The following is a 17,454-nucleotide window of genomic DNA, read 5'->3' on the forward strand; positions in this document are numbered from 1 at the left end:
CACGAGGGTTTTCAGTCGATTAAGACTTGGCAGCTAATAATGAATGAGTCGACGTAGACAACACTGCATTGAAAATAAAAGATCGCACGTTGATTGGTGCATATAAAACAAACTTGTCAAAATCAATTGAAATTTATTCACATGAAAGAACAATATGTCATGACGAAAGAAAAACAAACTCGGGTGATTTGGTATTTCCAGTTGGTACAGATGTTTTCAGCTATAATTTTATGCATTTAACATTTACTCGGAAAAAAAAAAATGCTACGTTTTTGTTTTCTTGTTTTTGTTTTGTTTTTGTTGTTTTTTTCGTATAAATTACATTAATAAAAATAACTCTATCTAAATTTATAGATAAAATCAAACCCTCGAACTGAATTTAGGAGCACTGGATCGTCGGACTAGTACCAGATGAAGTACCCGTGAGCCTCTATTTGTTGAGTCATTTCTCGGTTTGTAAGTATTCAAGCTATTATATATACGGTTTGAGTAAACATGAAAACTTAATATAGAATGAAAGCGATTTTTCTCCCCTACCAATCTTTTTTTTTTTTTCCCAACAATAACTACGCCAGCAATAGAAAGTGATGATTGCGGTAAACAAACTGAAGGATATCGTCGTTTTTATAATACTTCTCTCAGTTGTGTTCAGCATATCCTACTCACCGACCAAAGACAATAATAATAATAATAATTTCGATTTCTGATAAATTATGCGTTTTTCCAGAATTTAAGTCGTCTAACTACGGTGCAATGGACCTATAAAACAACAACACGAGCTTGCATAGTGGGCTATGGACTAAACGTCATTGAACCACTATAAATTTTTATTATTTTGTTTTAGTATAAAGGGGACTTTGACTGAATCAAATGGGAAATGAAATAAAATTTTCAGTCCACTAGTTTGAAGTCCATTCTATCTTTAGTATTCCAAACTTTAAAATAATTCGTGGTCTTATTGTTTACACTAGATTGTTTGCGCAAAGGGAACGATAGCAAAATTCCGCTCAGCTTACATTTCAGAGGAAGTCAACAGCACTGTCCGGCACAACTGGTGCATTGATGCATATGTAGATGCAGCTGGTCAAACCCCCCTCTCATAACGTGAGGGTTTGAGTCTTGTGTTTATGAAAAACTTGAAAATAATTCATAAGCCCATTGCCGGGTGGCAAGCAGGTACCTGCTGGGCTTTAGGTTTCGCAACAAATGGCTGAATGTTTGTGTGGTGGTGGTTGTGGGGGAGGGGGGAGGTTTACAAGGGAATCAATAGAATTCAGCGAGAGCTATTTCAAAAGAGTGAACGGATACCTAGAAAATTTTGAGGTATTCGTTTAGTCATTTATTAGTTTTTTCCAAACCACAAGACTTGGTAAACAACTGAGTACGTTTTGAATTCTTGTAAATTGCACACTTTCGTATCAAGACAAAACTTTTGACCTGTGCTATCGGTCAGCGGCTTATTTCTTACATAAATCTCCCCACAACACATTCAACTGGCCTTGGAAGCAATTAATTGCATAAAGAGGGTGGATTTGACTTGCCAGTCACTTTACTCTCAATCTGTTGAAACGTTTTCTCATAGTAAACATGACACAACCGTAACCTAATTGTGTACTGTATAACTTTAAGTGAAAAATCGTTTAGGCAACTTGATTACTTTTCAGTCCTTATGTTTAACTTCAGCATGAAACGTTTGGTTTACTTTCATCCAAACGTAAAAAGTAATTTAATCACACGTTTCGGCCCCATATGCTGCAAACGCCTACATGTCATTAAATGAAACGAATAGTAACCTGCAATGAAAGTTTTTAATAAAACCCAGCTATTTTTTTTCGTTATATTAATCATAAAAATTATAATTTCCTCGATTGTGATTGGTTGAAAAACTCCTTCTTTCCACTAATTCCCTTGTCAAGTTGTTATCGGACGGTTTGTTACTGGACAATTTGTTGTTGGACAGTTCAATTAGCCAATCACTTTCAAAGTTGTAGATTAAGTCAACCAATCACATTCAAAGTTATAGTTTAAATGAACCAATCTCAATTTCAGAGCGACAGTAAACAATTTACGCCTCCTTTGTCAGTCTTTTAATACAAATTTTCCCTTTCTTTCATAACTTGGCTATTCTTCTTTTCTCGAAAATTGTAATTTTTATGATAAACAAATCGGACTCCCGCTGCGCGGTCGTCCGATTTTGTTATCACTCGTATGATTACAGACCAAATTGGACTCCATTCAGTCCTATTGCCATTACATATTATAGAACTCTTTCAAAGTGAGGCTTTTGAAGAAAACAATCTGTGCTCGGTTTGCCTGCATGCACGGATGAAAGCGACGTGAATATTGGGTAATATATGCTGTAAATCTTTTCAATTAATTACTGGCAACGATTAAATATTAAACTCCGGCTGTGAAATGTAGCATTGTACTAAAGCCGCTCGCCACCGCTACCGCTCTACTGATGTAAAATACCACTCGATGCAGACACTCTGTCATCCTCAAAGGAAACAAATATATGATTCTGAGCCACTATCGTAAATATTAGACTCGAGTTGAATTTGTATGATTCAGTTAATTCGTTCGAGATCCATCTTAGATAGCGGTCCCTATTTAACAGTAAGATGACACAAGAGACCAATCAGAATGCTCCTTTTCATAGTCGTTCAGTTCCTTATGCAACAAAAACGTCGAAATAAAGAGAGCGCGAAAGGAAAAAAAAGGTGTGATGCAATAGACCAATTTCGATATGTTAAAATTCAGCCTAAAACAATAGACCTCACTACGAGGCTCTGGGGAATAACTACAGAGTTTGTGGGGTTTCGTGTTGAGGTCTATTTTGTCAGGCTGAATTTTAATATGTCGCAATTGGTCTATTAGAAAATGAAAAGTGAGGTGATTTTGTAGATCCTGAGCAAAAAAAAAAAAACCCAGTGAAATCGGAGTTGCAGTTGCGATTGCATGCACGTTTATCCCTGCACGCGCAGAAAAAAAAAAAATTAATTCTCTTGATGGACAATTTTTTATTCTGCGGTTTACTTCCCTGGAATAGAAGAATAATGAAGTATTATATTTTAGCGCCCACGGAATAAGTTGACTACAAAACATCTGCTTCAGTCACGGAATTAATACCGCATGATTGGTGTTTAAATGCGGCAATAAAAAGTCAAAAACTCATATCTTCAACTCAAGCAGCGGAACCTGGAGGAGGCTTTATATACAACAAGTATATGGAAAATATTCTCATTCAGAATCACTTTTGAAACAACAACACGAGGTAGGCCACAGAAAGTGTCTCAACTTCTTTTAAATTTTCCGTGAGTTTTGCTTCCATCGCTTTGGTATCGTTTAACGGGGTTGGCTTTCATCTTCTCAAAATTGGTCACAAAGGTAAGGTAAGCTATAAGGTTCTCCGCTGTAACAAGTTGGCTTTGGTTAGTTTAGTAATTTTTGGCCAGATGTACTTGTAACCCATCTGTTTGATGTATTTCGTTTATGGTTAAGCCAATATTGGTATTGTAACTTACCATTTGAAAAGACTCGAAGGAACAGAGTCCATGAATGTTATTACGGTCTACCGCAATTTATTGAAGATTTGTTTTTCGCATCATGAGAGCGGATGTTCGAGTCCCATAGAGATTTCAAATGTCATCTTGTATTTGTTTTGGCGAAGACAAGTCTCTATGTTAGTACCCCATTCGACTTCCATGAGTATAACGGGATGTGCACAAACTATAATATAAATATTAAAAATACTGCTTAAAATAACTGCAGTGGACAACATGCTATTCAGAGGGAATAGCCACGTGCCATAGCTCGAAGAAACTTAAGCACTTTTTAGACTGATGAGCTACTCGCTTCGTAAAGCCATGTTTTACTGTCTCGACGCGCCCTTGACAGGAAACCTGCGACTAGACTCTAGTAGAGACGAACAACTTGCAAAGTATAGGATTCGGGGAAAACATTCTATCGTTTATTACGCGTTATAAAGATTAACCCATTCGGATGAACGAACTGGAGCTTCCAGCTACATCAAGAGTTGGCAAGAACGGACTAATTTACGAACAATCCTCGAGCATTGTGACGATAGGTTTTCTCGGTAAGCTACTGTGACGATAGGTTTTTCCTGCAACACTGTAAATTTCGGACTGAACGGACACTTGAACTGACAACTGGGGAAATCTAACTCTGGAGAGCACTGCTTGGCTGCGGGAACGGAAATTCGTCACGATTTCCTGGTACACGAGGATCTACTTCAATGGTCTTCACTACGGACGTCAAGGAAGAGACATAACTTGGTCCAACAGTAGTTTATTCTGCACTCTAACGTCGAGGGTGAAACTGACATACTCGGCGGAGTAGCCGCTGTAAAATCGTAACGATGTAGCCGATGTAATCGATGTAATCGAAAATGCTTTACAAACGTACTTGCTTATATATCATCCTTTACACGTCAAGTGTTTACAATATGCTAATGTAACTTCAAGTACACAATACGAGCGGAAAGGCTTCCGATATTAAAAATAGAGTGCTAGGATTAAAATTACACAGGCTGAGATTAAGATAGAACAAACTTAGGAAATTAAAAGTGAGATACTTAAATTTGAAATTCTGAATTGGTGTTACCGACAGCAAGGAAAAATTATCCTATGAATAGAAAACATTAAAACTCCATTAGTGAAAAGTAGTTCAGCTGGCTAACCTCCGAGAAAACTAATAAAACTTCATTAGAGAAAAGTAGTTCAGCTGGCTAGTTTCTGGGGGAACGGAAAGTAGATTGTAATAATAAAAGAAACTCAAATGACCCGATAACGAACTACTTGTCTTCTAAATGAAAGTTAGTGAAACAGCGTTGCACACGCTCAGGTATACAAAGAATCGACAAAGTACAATGAAGAACAAAACTTAAGATCTCTAGCTGTTAACTGAAAAGAGGCCACCGTCGGTTTTTTCCTATAATTTTCCAAATAACAAAGAATTGTCTGTGGAACGGCGAATTTTCTCATAACAGCATAGCTTACAGCAAATCTTATATTCGTTATTCAAAACCCAGCTAAAACAATGAGCTCAAATTTTCCAAAAGTAATATGCGTGTAAAGTGTAATGTGTCTGGTCGATAACGAAGTCATTAATTTCTAATCCTATTTGATAATATTTCCCTAAGAATTACTTTTCGAACAATTAAACAAATCGTGAGGTGGGTAAGTTCTGGCCGGAGTGTAGAGTATTAGACAAAAGCTGAGAGGGTTTTTAAAAAAGCGTTAAGAGAAAATGAGAGAACAGAAAGTGAAACGTAAGGCGTTGGCTGGGATATGCCAATTACACGAACAATTTGCAATTACTAAAAATAGAAGGTTCTATTTGTTTGTTCTCATCAAATTTATACGTAAATAGCAAGAAGGAAGCTAATATTACCGTTCTCTGCTTTTCGTATAGGGCTAAACGGCGTCATGACACCTGCACGAATGATCGCCTACAAGTTGCCCAACATCCGGGTTCTCTTCATGTTCTGTCAGCTGCTCGTCGCCACTGCTAGTAATTGTGGGAGTGAATCATCTGTTCATGGCAAAATGCTTCGGGGTCACACTTTGAAAACCCTGGAGACTAGAGATCCTTTAGATTGCATGCAAGAGTGTCATGCTTCTGTTCTGTGCCAAAGTATAAACTATTCCATCTTAAACGGCATTTGCGAGCTTAACAACCGCACAAGGGAAGCGAGGCCGGAAGCTTTTGTAGCAGACATGGGTCACATTTACATGAAGCGGTGGAGCAGAAGAGGTATATGCTGACGGTTGTGCGAACATTAGGCTGCAAAACGCACGTCTAAGTTTGTCAAAATGAATGGTAATTTGTCATTCTTCTTTATTATTTTCCTCCCCAGTTCCTCTAGGTTCCACTACTGAGTTGCCCGCGGAGTCCTGTAGCGAGATCAAGCGCAGTGAAGGATTACAGATAGCCAGCGGTACCTATTGGTTGCATTCTTCCATCACACTGGGTGAAGCGAGTTTGGTTTACTGTGACATGGTCACAGTGGATGGTAAGTTGCCGTACTGATATGTTTCTGTGGTAACCAAAGGCTAATTCGTTGATTCTAGTCCGTCTATTGATGTAGGACTATGATATATTCATGAACAGCAAACGTAATTTCACTTGAGTGCGGTTTCAAGAGGTAGTCGTTTATCAGACAAGCAGGGTGAAAGAGCAAATGACTCGATCTAGCTTACTTACTTACCGAAACACCAGGACCGTGAGAGGTGGGGAGAGGCACGATGTCGCGTTAGGGTAGGAATAGAATAAAGCATTATAATTCTTCTGTTGAATAACTGAATAACCTCATTAGGCTGTATTTGTGTTTTATCGCCATTATTTTTGCATTTTTTTACAGATCAGGACGAATGTCAAGATGATTTGATGAATGATTGTCATAGTAATGCGCTGTGCCAGAATACAGTGGGCTCATATAATTGTATCTGTAGGCCAGGCTTCATTGGTGATGGAAAGACGAGCTGTATTCCTGAAGGCAAGCAACGATACATGCGCATGTCACATGCCATTGTTATGTCCGATGATAGTTCTAGGGTAGTGGTTTAGACAACCGAACTCCATTTTTGATCATTTCTTTTTCATTCTCCACATCCGACCCTCTCTCCAGTTCTGGGCAACAAAAACGGAAGGTTTTCCACCCTCAAGTTCTCTCTTTGTGAACAAAATTTGATCTCCGGGCTCCGTGAAGTAACCAGATCCCGTGGTTACCCCTACATTTTATGTTGGTAATCCTATTCAACACGTGATTAGTTTCTAGTTGTGAGCAAAAGGTATTTAGACTGTGTTTTAGTTGAACCAGAGGAAGGCTCTCAGAGACGCGAAAAGCGCTGTTGCAATGATTTTGTCATTAAAAATAAACTAAAAATAGTTTTTATGTTACCATTTACCATGTAGTTTTAAGATCTTTATAAGTGTGTTTGCTTTTCTGTATAAAAAGGCGAATTCTATGAAAATCTGTGAAGAAATAGCATTTTCTTCTTTTTTCAGAAAAATGCTGATGTCAGCATTTTTGTTGAGATTCAAGGCTAATTATCTCGAAAAAATGCGTGGCTACCTCAATTTTTCTTTTTGGATTCCAATAGTCGTTGTAAAGATCTACTTTTTCGCGTGCTCCAACCCTGGCGCAAAACCCTTTGTATTTAGTGAGTACCGTCCTTAATACATCATTTTCTTTGTCTGTTTTAATTATTCCTATTCCCTAATTATGCAGATTTAGCAGAAGGCTGCACTGGGTACAAGTGGCTGACTGACGCCGACAGACATCACACCTTCACGGCGCCCCAGATCAAATGCGACCGTAACGAGATAACCGAGAAGTCGTGGTACCGATTCGCCGACGAGTCCGGGACCCAGATGTTAACAACGTGCATTCCCATTCTACACTGTAACACGCATGCACCAGGCTGGTTGTTTAACGGGACCCATCCCGAAATGCATGAAGGGATTGTGCCAAGACGAGTCTGTTTCCATTGGTCAAACGATTGCTGTTACTTTAAAACTGACATCATGGTAAGGAGTTGCGGCTCGTTCTACGCATATGAGCTTGGACCCCCTTCTGCATGTCAACTTCGCTACTGCGGAGAATGAAGGTCACCGCAGCTATACAAGCACCTTAGCCGGCTGCGTCGCAGACGCTACCTACGGCAGGCAAATTTCCGTCTTCAATGCAAGCGACGAGTACCCGCACGTGTAACCTACAAAAATTTCACTTGTAAATTGATGAAAATCCTGTTATTTAGTTTTCTGAACTCCGGGTTCTTATTAGCCCGCTGAACTTGCAGTCAGCAATGAAGGGGCATGTTTGTATGAGACGCATGTATTATTGAGGGCTTGAACAATGCGACATTGCGAAAACCTAATTAGTTGTTACAAATATATTTTCAAATATTGGAGGGAGAATGGAGTTCTTAAAAGAAAACATGAACTGACCTAGTTGTACCAAAAGGATGTTGCGAAATTTAAGCAACTTAAGTTTCTTAGAAAGAGTTTTAGTAAGAGCATCGTAATTACACTTGTCCACTATCTTGTCCACTAGTAAGAATTCTTTGGAGATTTGTTTTAAAACTCTTAAAAGTGGGTCTGGATGGAGCCTACTGCATATTCAACTGTGAGTTCCTTTCCTCGGCGATTTCTCGGCAAACAGCAGGATCATTTAAAATTTCAGCCAAGTTTTAACACGAGTAAACTATTTGTCAATTTTTCAGCCTCTCATAACTTGGCTTTCATTAAAAAAAAACGTGTCATTTCTCAACTGTCCGGTTAGATTTTGACCAATTCTCCTTTATCAGTAAAACCCTGTTCACACCCTCTATAGAGATGAAGGGCTTTAAAGTGGCTGCCGGCGTCTGAACAAAATGATTCGTGAAACAAAACCCGTCAGTGTATCCAGATGTTTTAATCACCGTTCAGATAATTTTTACAGGCTTTTAACACAGATTATTGCGCCAACTGAGAATATTACGTCTAGAAGGAGTTGGGGCGGTTTGTCATCCCACCTTCTGAAATGTCCATAGTGATATTACACAAGAAAGAAAAGGTGTCTTTCTGACTTGGATGTCAACTATAACATGATTGACAGTTCTTGATACATCAATTGTTGGTTAAGTTGAAAAATACTAGATTTGTTTAATTTTGGGATAGTTAAGTTTAGAATTTAGATCGATGTGCTATGTAAAATAACTTGTTAGTTGTAATCTCTTGTTGCTACGGTAGGCATTACTTTGCCAGTTTATAGGATAATACAACGCCTTCCACCACCTGTAGAAAAAAGTGCAATAAAATTAAAATGGCAAAGTAACTTCACTGAGTGGTCAACCCTTTGAGCCATGTGATCATGATCTAAATTCTCCTCAGACTATCAGCGCAAAGTCATCTATGCAAGTAATAAGAATACAAATATGAATCACCCAGGGAGGTAGTGCGTACCACGCAGAACTCCGACTGTGTTAAATTCCCTCAGTTAGGCAGTTTTATGGCCACGGGGAGTGGGGGTGGGGGGAGGGAGGGGATAGGACAGAGGGGTCAGAACCTCCCGCTTCCCGTACCCTGATGTCCCGCTTCCCGCTCCCTACTCTCCTAAGCTGCTGGGCTCCTGTCCCCCCTGTCTCCCCTATTATAGAAAACAAGGATTTGCTTTTTAACATTAGGAAACCAAAGGTTAAAGATTTCAATTGATTGAAGGAAGCTAAATCTCAGTTTTGCATGAGTTACGCATGTTCGCCACCTACTTTACTTCGACCTCGTAAAACCACATCAGGAAATAACTTCTTATGAAACGGTTTTAAACGCGCATCGCGATCAATCAGTCTCCAAGACGAGGAAGGTTTTATGTTTGTTCTCAGAGTAGTCTGTGTTCCACCGCTGAATACTAAGTATCTACTCTGGGGCCTCAGACCAATTTCCGGCTTTTGTTTAACGCTTACGAAAGCTGGTATTTTTTTGGCGGCGTGAAGAAAAATTCGGAAATCTGTCTGCGTTGGCAGGTGACAAATGATCATAGTAAATCAAATCAATGAAGACATGATTGATTATCGCAGTGATATCACGCACAGCTCAAGCAGCTGTGAAATTAACGCCTGAAAAAAAAAAAATTTAGGATTGAACGGAATTCAAGCCCATGACCTCTGCTATACCGGTGCAGTACTCTACCAACTGAGCCATCAAGCCAACTGGGAGCTGGTCACGTTGTGAGTTCGTAATATACCCGTAAATGGTGAAGAATGCAACTGAATATGAGCTCTTTCATATATCCACTTGCAACTAAAAATCAAACTAACTAGTTGCTATATGTTAAGTCGAATCTCACTATCAACTTAAGAAATTTCTTTGATTCCCTCTTATCATCGTATTCCTGGTCCTAGCCTACATGTGTCACAGCCGCCCTCTCCGAATGAAAACAAGTCGGAGTGATTTTTCTTTCCGAGAGGAATAGACAGAGGAGACACAGGCTATCCTGGCCCAAGAACACACCGACTACGCTTCGTTACTCGCAGCGGAAAACCGTTAGAAACAAGAACAGGTTAAAACCTGCACTTACCACTCTTTCCTTCCTTCGTTGCTTCCGTACCCTTGGGGTGCACGTTCTCCTGGTACTGTCCCATAACATTCCCTGGGGGGCTGTATCTGGCCACAACGTATTGAGACCCAGTTTCTTCACCGGCCTTAGCCACGCCCATTTCTAGTGATCCGGCCCACACTACTTGAGTGAAATGCCCCGTGCCTCCAAAGCTCCCAGGGTTATTAAAGTTGTAGTCTTTGATCTCGTCGTACCACATTTTCGTGGCTCCGGCCCCGGTCAGTTCATAGCCTGCATTGGAAAGAAAGTAAATTATTGAACTCTCTCTTCTTTACTGTCCCAAGAATCGAAAGACACGAAGAAGGCGTATAGCGAAGGCTGCCCCCCCAGGTGAAAACTGGTTTAGGGTTCTAAAGAACTCAGACTGCCCCTATAAAATCTTGTTATCATTAGCCAGTGAAAAGGTAACTAATATAGGAAAAGATAGGCAAAAACCGTGTCGTTTGTTCATTGGAAAACTATAGCTCACTGTCGTTGTTAAGTATTGTACTCCGCGGGTGGAGGGGGGGATACTTCCTTATACGGGCTATATAGGTATGTGCGGCCTCAAAGAGTATGGTATTTCAGTCGTTTTGGTCAGAAAAAGGGTATCGATTTTTGCCATTTGGTTTCAAAAAGGGTATGGTTGGAAATCTTACCAGAAGCGAAAGCGAGGTTCTCTCCATAGTCACCAGAACTGTGTTCTAACTTGTTGTTTCGAAGTAATTCTTTGGCCCACTTCTCGCAGTCCGAAGCAAGTTTTGCTGACCACTTCAAGGCCGGGGCGCCATGTTGGGCGCGGAGCTCGTTGTGGTTGTCAAGGCACTCTTTCTGGAATTGGTTTGGCATGGCGGCTCAGAAACTAAAAGACAAGAATGTGTAGTTAAGACAATAGATAGGCTGGTCAACTAAACGTTCCACATGAGCATTTTCCCACTCATACCGAGGGAATTTTACTTTCCGTTTTCGTGTGGACGAAAAAACATTTTGAAAACGAAGCTTCTAAAAAAACGATGACGTCACGATAATCACGTGATTTCCCTGACCGAGTTTTCCTCAAACACAAATCCAAAATGGCTGGTCATTGTTGCGTTTCTAAATTCCTCCAGTGCACGGTGGAAGGAAAACATTTGATGCATTTTCAGAGTGAAACCTCCCTTTTCAAATTCTTCCGGCGTAGTATGGACGAAGCCTTTGTGACTGAGCCCACAGGAAACATTAAATTTTGGACATGTATCCTCAATGCTCCCCTCGGCTTCGCCTCCGGGAACATTGAAGACCGTCGGGGAAACAAAACTTACTGTTTCCCTCGGGGGGAGTCGATAAGTGCAAGTTTCCTCGCACAAGTACACGCAAGTTGCATAAAAAACCCATTTCAAGGCTACGGGCTTAGTCCTGCGTGTCCAATATCCTGTATTTCATTGGCTAATAGGTTGCACATTTCAGATGTCACAGCTTAGCTCATGAATGTGATTTCCCTGACCGAGTTTTCCTCAAACACAAATCCAAAATGACCGTTGATTGTTGCGTATTAATTTTTAATTCCTCCGGCGTTGTGTGGACGGAAACATTTGATGTCTTTTAGCTCCTTATCAGAGTGAAACGTCTGTTTTCAAATTCCTCCGGCGTAGTGCGGGAGGGGCCTAAGGAAACACACACAACGAAAAAAAACTTAAAAAAAAAAAAAAACTTAAATTAAACTTAACGGAACAAGAATCACGGCAACTTTTGAGCAAGTAGCTCTTTCAAATCTGACGAACAACAAAGCACTTTTAAATGCTCATCCATGAGATGTAACACATCTTTTTGTTCATATCCTGTCAACGTCTCAGTTCGGAAACGCTCGATTAAAACCGCCGATCTCTTCCAATGTAATCTGCTGCATACCTTGCACTCTTTTCAAAATGCTAAACATTGGTGAGACGAGAATTCTAAGAAGACTAGGACATCGTTTCCGTGATTTAACACACGTAAAAAAACAGCTACTAAGATGATTTTACTTAACATTTCAAACATTTCAGCCCCGGTGGGGCACTCCCATATAAAAAGGACCGGGGTGCTCGTCGGAATTTTTTAAAAGAACCCCTATGAGGTACCAAGACCCTGTTTTGTGGGCGTGGCTTAATTTTTTCATCCCTAAAAGGTACCAATTCTAAGACAACACATTATATCCTGTCATAGTTTTTCGGCTCCGTACCCCACGCACCACAAAAGCCTCCACTGTGGACCCTTTGAAGCTGAACACCCTAAGAGGCACAAGGAGACCAAGTTTCAAGATTGGCGTCTCGAAAAGCATGCGTTGATACAATACGTTTTTTAAGCATGATACGCCGCGTTTTTTAAGCATGGTACTGGCCATGCGGTTCACCAATCTTGACACTTTGTCTCCTTGCGCCCCGAAACACGTGATGTGGCAACGCGTGTTTCGGGGTGCAATTGAGTTCAAAGTACGGAACTTGATATGGTGCACGGGTCATTTTGCAATTTATGTGCGTTGGCTTTTGGGCTGGCGTTACATATCTTCGCTACACGGTGCTGACGAGCCCTAAGAAGGGCGAAACAGCTGTCCACTGTTGCGATCCTACTTTATCGGTTCTTGTCATGTTGGTGTCTCGAAACGGTTTTCACGTAGCCTTGCAGTCTATTGCTTTGCTTCTTTTCATATAGGAGTCCCCCCCCGGCATTTCAGTGTCCCCAGTAATCTCTTCGAAAAGCACGGCTACTGTTTATGGTATTTTTTCATGCTGAAGGCTATACCCGGAGGGTGGGGGGGGGGGGTATTCCCATTCTATAAGCTATACGGGGATGTGCAGCTGTGAAGGGTGCATGTGGTTTTCAGGCAGTTTAGTCTGGGATAGGGTATAGAAATCAGACAGTTTTGTTCCAAAGTATATATATGGTATAATTTACCGGAAAAGTGTCCAGTGTAAAAATAATTTAGGCTAGAACAGGGGTCTCCACTCGGGATTCTGTAATACAAATTGAAACTCGAAAGTAACTTTGTAAGATATTGATTAGTTAACGTTAGAATACGGTAGTCAGAAACCACGTGAATGATCTATCACAAGAAATCTGAATTTTGACATAGGAAATTTTCAATAACTTGACAGAACATGCGGTGAAAACGACTTACGGCGAATTACGAAAATCGTCTATGTCAGAATTTTATCAGAACAGTGTTTGCAGAAAGGATTTAATGTCAATTAGTAGTGGGCAAATGATGAAAAAAATCTAACGACTGGATTTTTTTTAAATAAAAAAAAAACATTTTTAAGCCTTGTTTTTAACCAACCCCGTTGCCATGGCAACAGCACACACCTTAGCCAAAATGCGAGAATAAACCCTTCTGTGGTTAACCTTGACTCTTGCAAAAAACGGGCGCCAAAGCATAAATAGTTTAAAAGTAATGCTGAATTACGCGTAGGCACTTGAAAACTGTGCTCGGCCACCTAAAGTCGATAATTTTCCTCATTAGTAGGGAACCTCTTATAAGTGGGGGAATTTCCCGTCAGTGAATATATTATTCGAAGTAAAATTTTATAGGGTGAGAATTTACATGCACTTAGCTAAACTGAATCAGTCTACACCTCCTTTCAGAATGTCTGAGTAACTTTTGAGCTACTTACGCGGAAGATTTTTTTTTTTTTTAATTTTTTTTTACAGTGACATGCGGAACTATTGAAGCTTTGACATTTCAGACAGCAGACATACATATTTACCCCCCTCGCTAACCCCCTCCTTTACGAGGTCTTTTCGTGTAAGTGTCATATTCGTGTCCTGCTATTGTGCGCTTTGTCTGTTTGTGTAACAGAGCCGCCTAAAATAATTTGACCCGGCAGCCCGAAGAGTTTGTGTTGTACGCGACGGAATAATTCAACAAGAAAGGTCCTAACCCCTGAGCAAGTTTACGTTTATTTAAATCGAGACTGCTAATTTCGAGTAATGCACCGTTAATCTAGGTTTTGGCCCATGTCGCACACTCTATTGTCAAATAATTAAGTGAAGCAGAGACTGATTTCTACCAGTCGGTCAATAATAAATAACAGACGCCTAACATATCTGAAATAAAAAGGAACTGAATCTAGCGAGGAGAAAAAAAAAACAGGTCAGTTGTCGAACCACGAGAAGCTCAACATTTCGGATTTGTCGGGCTATCGATTTTAATCTTATTTTTAATTTAAGAAATTTTTTTGGCCCTGTACCCCACCAGAGAATCTGTTATCAGGCTATGCAAGATGGATTAATTAACACCGCAGCTCATCAAGATCATGTATTCGAATGGTCTGCAATGAGTTAGTGACTTCGTAGTCCGTCACTCAGTTACCATTTATGGTTAAATAAGGTTTAATAAACATTTAACCAGACGCACTAATTTTGTTCCAGTACTTGTGTGGTGAATTAACTTTTCTCACTCTGTATTTCCTACCTTACCCAGGGTAGTTGTTCATAATTGCTGCGTTTATGTTGTCCGGCATAGCACCGATTCAGAGTTGTTTTATTGAAACCGTGGAAATCATTGACCAAAATGACGCAAAAACAGGCCGAGAGACGTTCGAATAAATTCATTTTTATAAGGTCCCTGTAAAATTATGATTCATAAATATTATGCGTTTTATGGCTGGACGATATTTAAAAAATGTCTGCATCGACAGAGGAGGGGAGATAAAGATAGCTTTGTTGTATTTTTGCCTCAGGTTTTTGGCTTGTATAACATAGAACATAGTCTATTTTGCCACTAACAGTAAAGGAAAACTTTCCAACTCACCTTGAGTTTTCAAACTGGTGATCCGAACTATTTGAAGTTATTATTCACGTTATCAGAGGAATTTGAACATAAACCCCTTCGGCACGAACATTCAAAGGTCATGGTGGGTTCATAGCACGAGGTTTTGGGCAAATCATTGGTCAGATGCAAAAGAAAACAAGTTCTCGTTTTTCATGTCTTTCACATGTAGATACGATATCGGTGTAGGCATGCATATTAAATCAATGGTAATAAAATACAAGGAAAGATAATATATCCGGCCGGTGTTGATGACCTCCAGGTAAAATGATGGTTTTCTTCTGTCAGATTATACGGTGATGACAATAAGTTCAAAAATGCTTTCATTATTTTGTGTCATCAATCGTCAGAAAGAACTGCTTTCTCTTAGGAGGAACTTTAATATCACGTACTAAAACTCTCAAAATAATTCACTGTAGTGGAATGCAAAAAGCTAAATTTAAACCAAACTGCGATGATAGGAAAGGCGGACTTAAGAATTTTTGGACGCAAATCAGAAACTAGCCACATTGACAGAGACGAACTTTGTATGGTTGAAGAGGAAACTCGCCAACAGGCGCGTGTATGTGAGAGTGCCTGGGTAATGAATTTCTTTCCTTTTTCATACTTGGACTTAATTTAAATGTCTAGTTTTACTTACACCGTAATTTATCCATAGAAATACTACAATTACAGATACATACAAATATACGATATTGTACAAGCAATTGTAAAAACTCCTTTGCAAACTTATTCATAATCACAGACCGTATATATTAAAGTTGTTTCTAAGTGCCCCTGCTCTTACTGGTCAGCAACAGACAGCTTCCATCAACAAAGGGTCTGGGATCGAGATGCCCTTGTTCACCTGAGGTTGGCGAGCATGTCAAATCAAAACACCCGTTCCGCAAGTTGTAACCCAGTAACTACTGGAGTTGTAATGACGTTGTAACCAGTAAATTATTGCATTGTAATCAAGCTAAACACAATGACAATTCTTTTACTGGGGGGGGGGGGGGGGTGATCGAGGAAGATAACTGTACTAACAGGAGACGCCATATGGATTGGATTTTGCGAATATTTAGGCATGTTTTTTGGGCCCGGTAAAAGAAAGGGATATTCCTCCTTTCAAGTGGTAGATAGGTCAACTAAAAGCCGAAAAGCTATAGCCAAACTTCCGTCTACTCTGCCGCTGGAACAAGAGGGACCCAGGGTACTAGATGATCAAGAAGAAGAGATCCGTGCAGAATTCGAAGATGATGATCGAGGTGGCCACATGCTCCACTGCTTACCAGATGCGCAAAAAACGGCTGCATAGAAATTGGGAAGCCTTGCGACCGAGCCTAATGAAGTCCTCTCTTCAAATGGAAGGCTTTGTACCTCAGGAATGCGTGGAGAGCGACTGTAGTAGAACTGTGGAGAGTCGATGCAGGGATTGAAGCTTTACAGCCTTCTACTGCCTTGATTGCTGTAATCGGCTGCACCAAACTAAACATCATTTTCACCAGCCAGAAATAAATATAGATTATTTTCCGGCTGGGAGGTCCGTATAGTGAACTAGTGAGACAATCTCAGATAGTGCAGAGCGAAATTGATAGCTCTGACACGGTAGTCCCATAAGTACTCACCCATGCTCGGTTCACTTCCGGTTTGTGTCTACCTTGGTAGTCTGTTAGGGCTTTTCCCTTTTGCAGTGTGTATGTTTCAAAGTTGTATTTTCATTTAAGGTCCAAAAATTGTGTACAAATTAATTACTGCTGGTGTTTTACGTTGATTTTCGTTCATTTTAAATTCAATAATACATTGAAACAGCAAACGTGACAATTTAGCTCTTCACGCCAACTTTGTAACTTGATACTTTTGTTTTCCTCGCAAAGGCATGTAATATGAAACCCTTGCTTTCTCCAACACACGGAAGATGTGCTTGTTTTTTGGAGATAAATGAAAGAACGTTAAATATCTGAAGTAGTGATGAAGAAACGGAACAGAAACGATGTTGTTTTACTAAAAATGCAAATTTTTACCGATTAGCAAGAACTAATTTAATCATCAGATAGTCACGAAACACCACTTTCTTTTTCTGTTGCCACCTTTGTTGTTAACAATAAAACAATTCAAATTAACACACAACGATATTGATGGCTGAGAAACGTTTCAACGAAAAGTATTGAAAATAAACAGCGTTACTTGACCGATATGAATGAGTCTCCTAAAAGACTGATTAAATTAATATCCGCTTTTCATTAGGTACCACGGAGTCTGCAGCAATAAAAAAAAAAAAATTGGAGCACTTTCCTGGTTTCTTTCGTTACAAATTTACAATTTGCGGAGTATTAAAGCCACTAACCTGGGAACTTTCTGATCTCTCTTACAGACACGATTAAGGCAAGAAATAAACAAGCCGTTAAGGAGAAGCAATACATTTGAACCCTGAGAAGCACACTATTGTAGATTGAAAACAGCAGATGATATTTGTTGAACCGACCTGTGTGTAATTCTAAAAGCTACGCAGCCACAGTAACGTTTCACTTTTGCAATAAAAAGGGACAATTGGCGCTACCTGAAAAATAACTGCCGTCCTTGGTCACATGACATG

General features: G+C 39.9%; 2 protein-coding genes across 2 annotated transcripts; one reads left to right on the forward strand and one right to left on the reverse strand.

Moving 5' to 3' along the window:
- The first annotated feature begins 5,182 nt into the window (after positions 1 to 5,182).
- On the forward strand, positions 5,183 to 6,225 carry LOC145488147 (uncharacterized). Its single transcript, XM_081466942.1, has 2 exons — positions 5,183 to 5,775; positions 5,879 to 6,225. Exons 1-2 carry the CDS (start codon positions 5,448 to 5,450, stop codon positions 6,049 to 6,051), a joined length of 501 nt encoding a protein of 166 aa, XP_081323068.1. The 5' UTR covers positions 5,183 to 5,447; the 3' UTR covers positions 6,052 to 6,225.
- Positions 6,226 to 7,944: 1,719 nt separating this feature from the next.
- On the reverse strand, positions 7,945 to 16,608 carry LOC145488138 (Golgi-associated plant pathogenesis-related protein 1-like). The gene is made up of 4 exons (XM_081466933.1): positions 14,862 to 16,608; positions 10,756 to 10,958; positions 10,079 to 10,348; positions 7,945 to 8,799 (listed from the first exon to the last, which is right to left on the reverse strand). The coding sequence occupies exons 2-4, from the start codon at positions 10,943 to 10,945 to the stop codon at positions 8,771 to 8,773; spliced, it is 489 nt and encodes a 162-aa protein (XP_081323059.1). The 5' UTR covers positions 10,946 to 10,958; positions 14,862 to 16,608; the 3' UTR covers positions 7,945 to 8,770.
- Positions 16,609 to 17,454: the final 846 nt, after the last annotated feature.

The sequence above is a fragment of the Orbicella franksi genome, chromosome 5, assembly GCF_964199315.1.
Source record: "Orbicella franksi chromosome 5, jaOrbFran1.1, whole genome shotgun sequence".
Classification (NCBI taxonomy): Eukaryota; Metazoa; Cnidaria; class Anthozoa; order Scleractinia; family Merulinidae; genus Orbicella; species Orbicella franksi.

Excerpts from the sequence above, each read along its gene's own strand:
- LOC145488147 (XM_081466942.1), top strand. The coding sequence starts at position 5,448 with ATGACACCTGCACGAATGATCGCCTACAAGTTGCCCAACATCCGGGTT. Across the intron at positions 5,776-5,878 it reads GAAGCGGTGGAGCAGAAGAG|TTCCTCTAGGTTCCACTACT; the intron begins GTATATGCTGAC and ends TTTCCTCCCCAG.
- LOC145488138 (XM_081466933.1), bottom strand. The coding sequence starts at position 10,945 with ATGCCAAACCAATTCCAGAAAGAGTGCCTTGACAACCACAACGAGCTC. Across the intron at positions 10,349-10,755 it reads GAACCTCGCTTTCGCTTCTG|GCTATGAACTGACCGGGGCC; the intron begins GTAAGATTTCCA and ends TTTCCAATGCAG. Across the intron at positions 8,800-10,078 it reads AACGAAGGAAGGAAAGAGTG|GTGGTGGAAGGCGTTGTATT; the intron begins GTAAGTGCAGGT and ends TTTTTTCTACAG.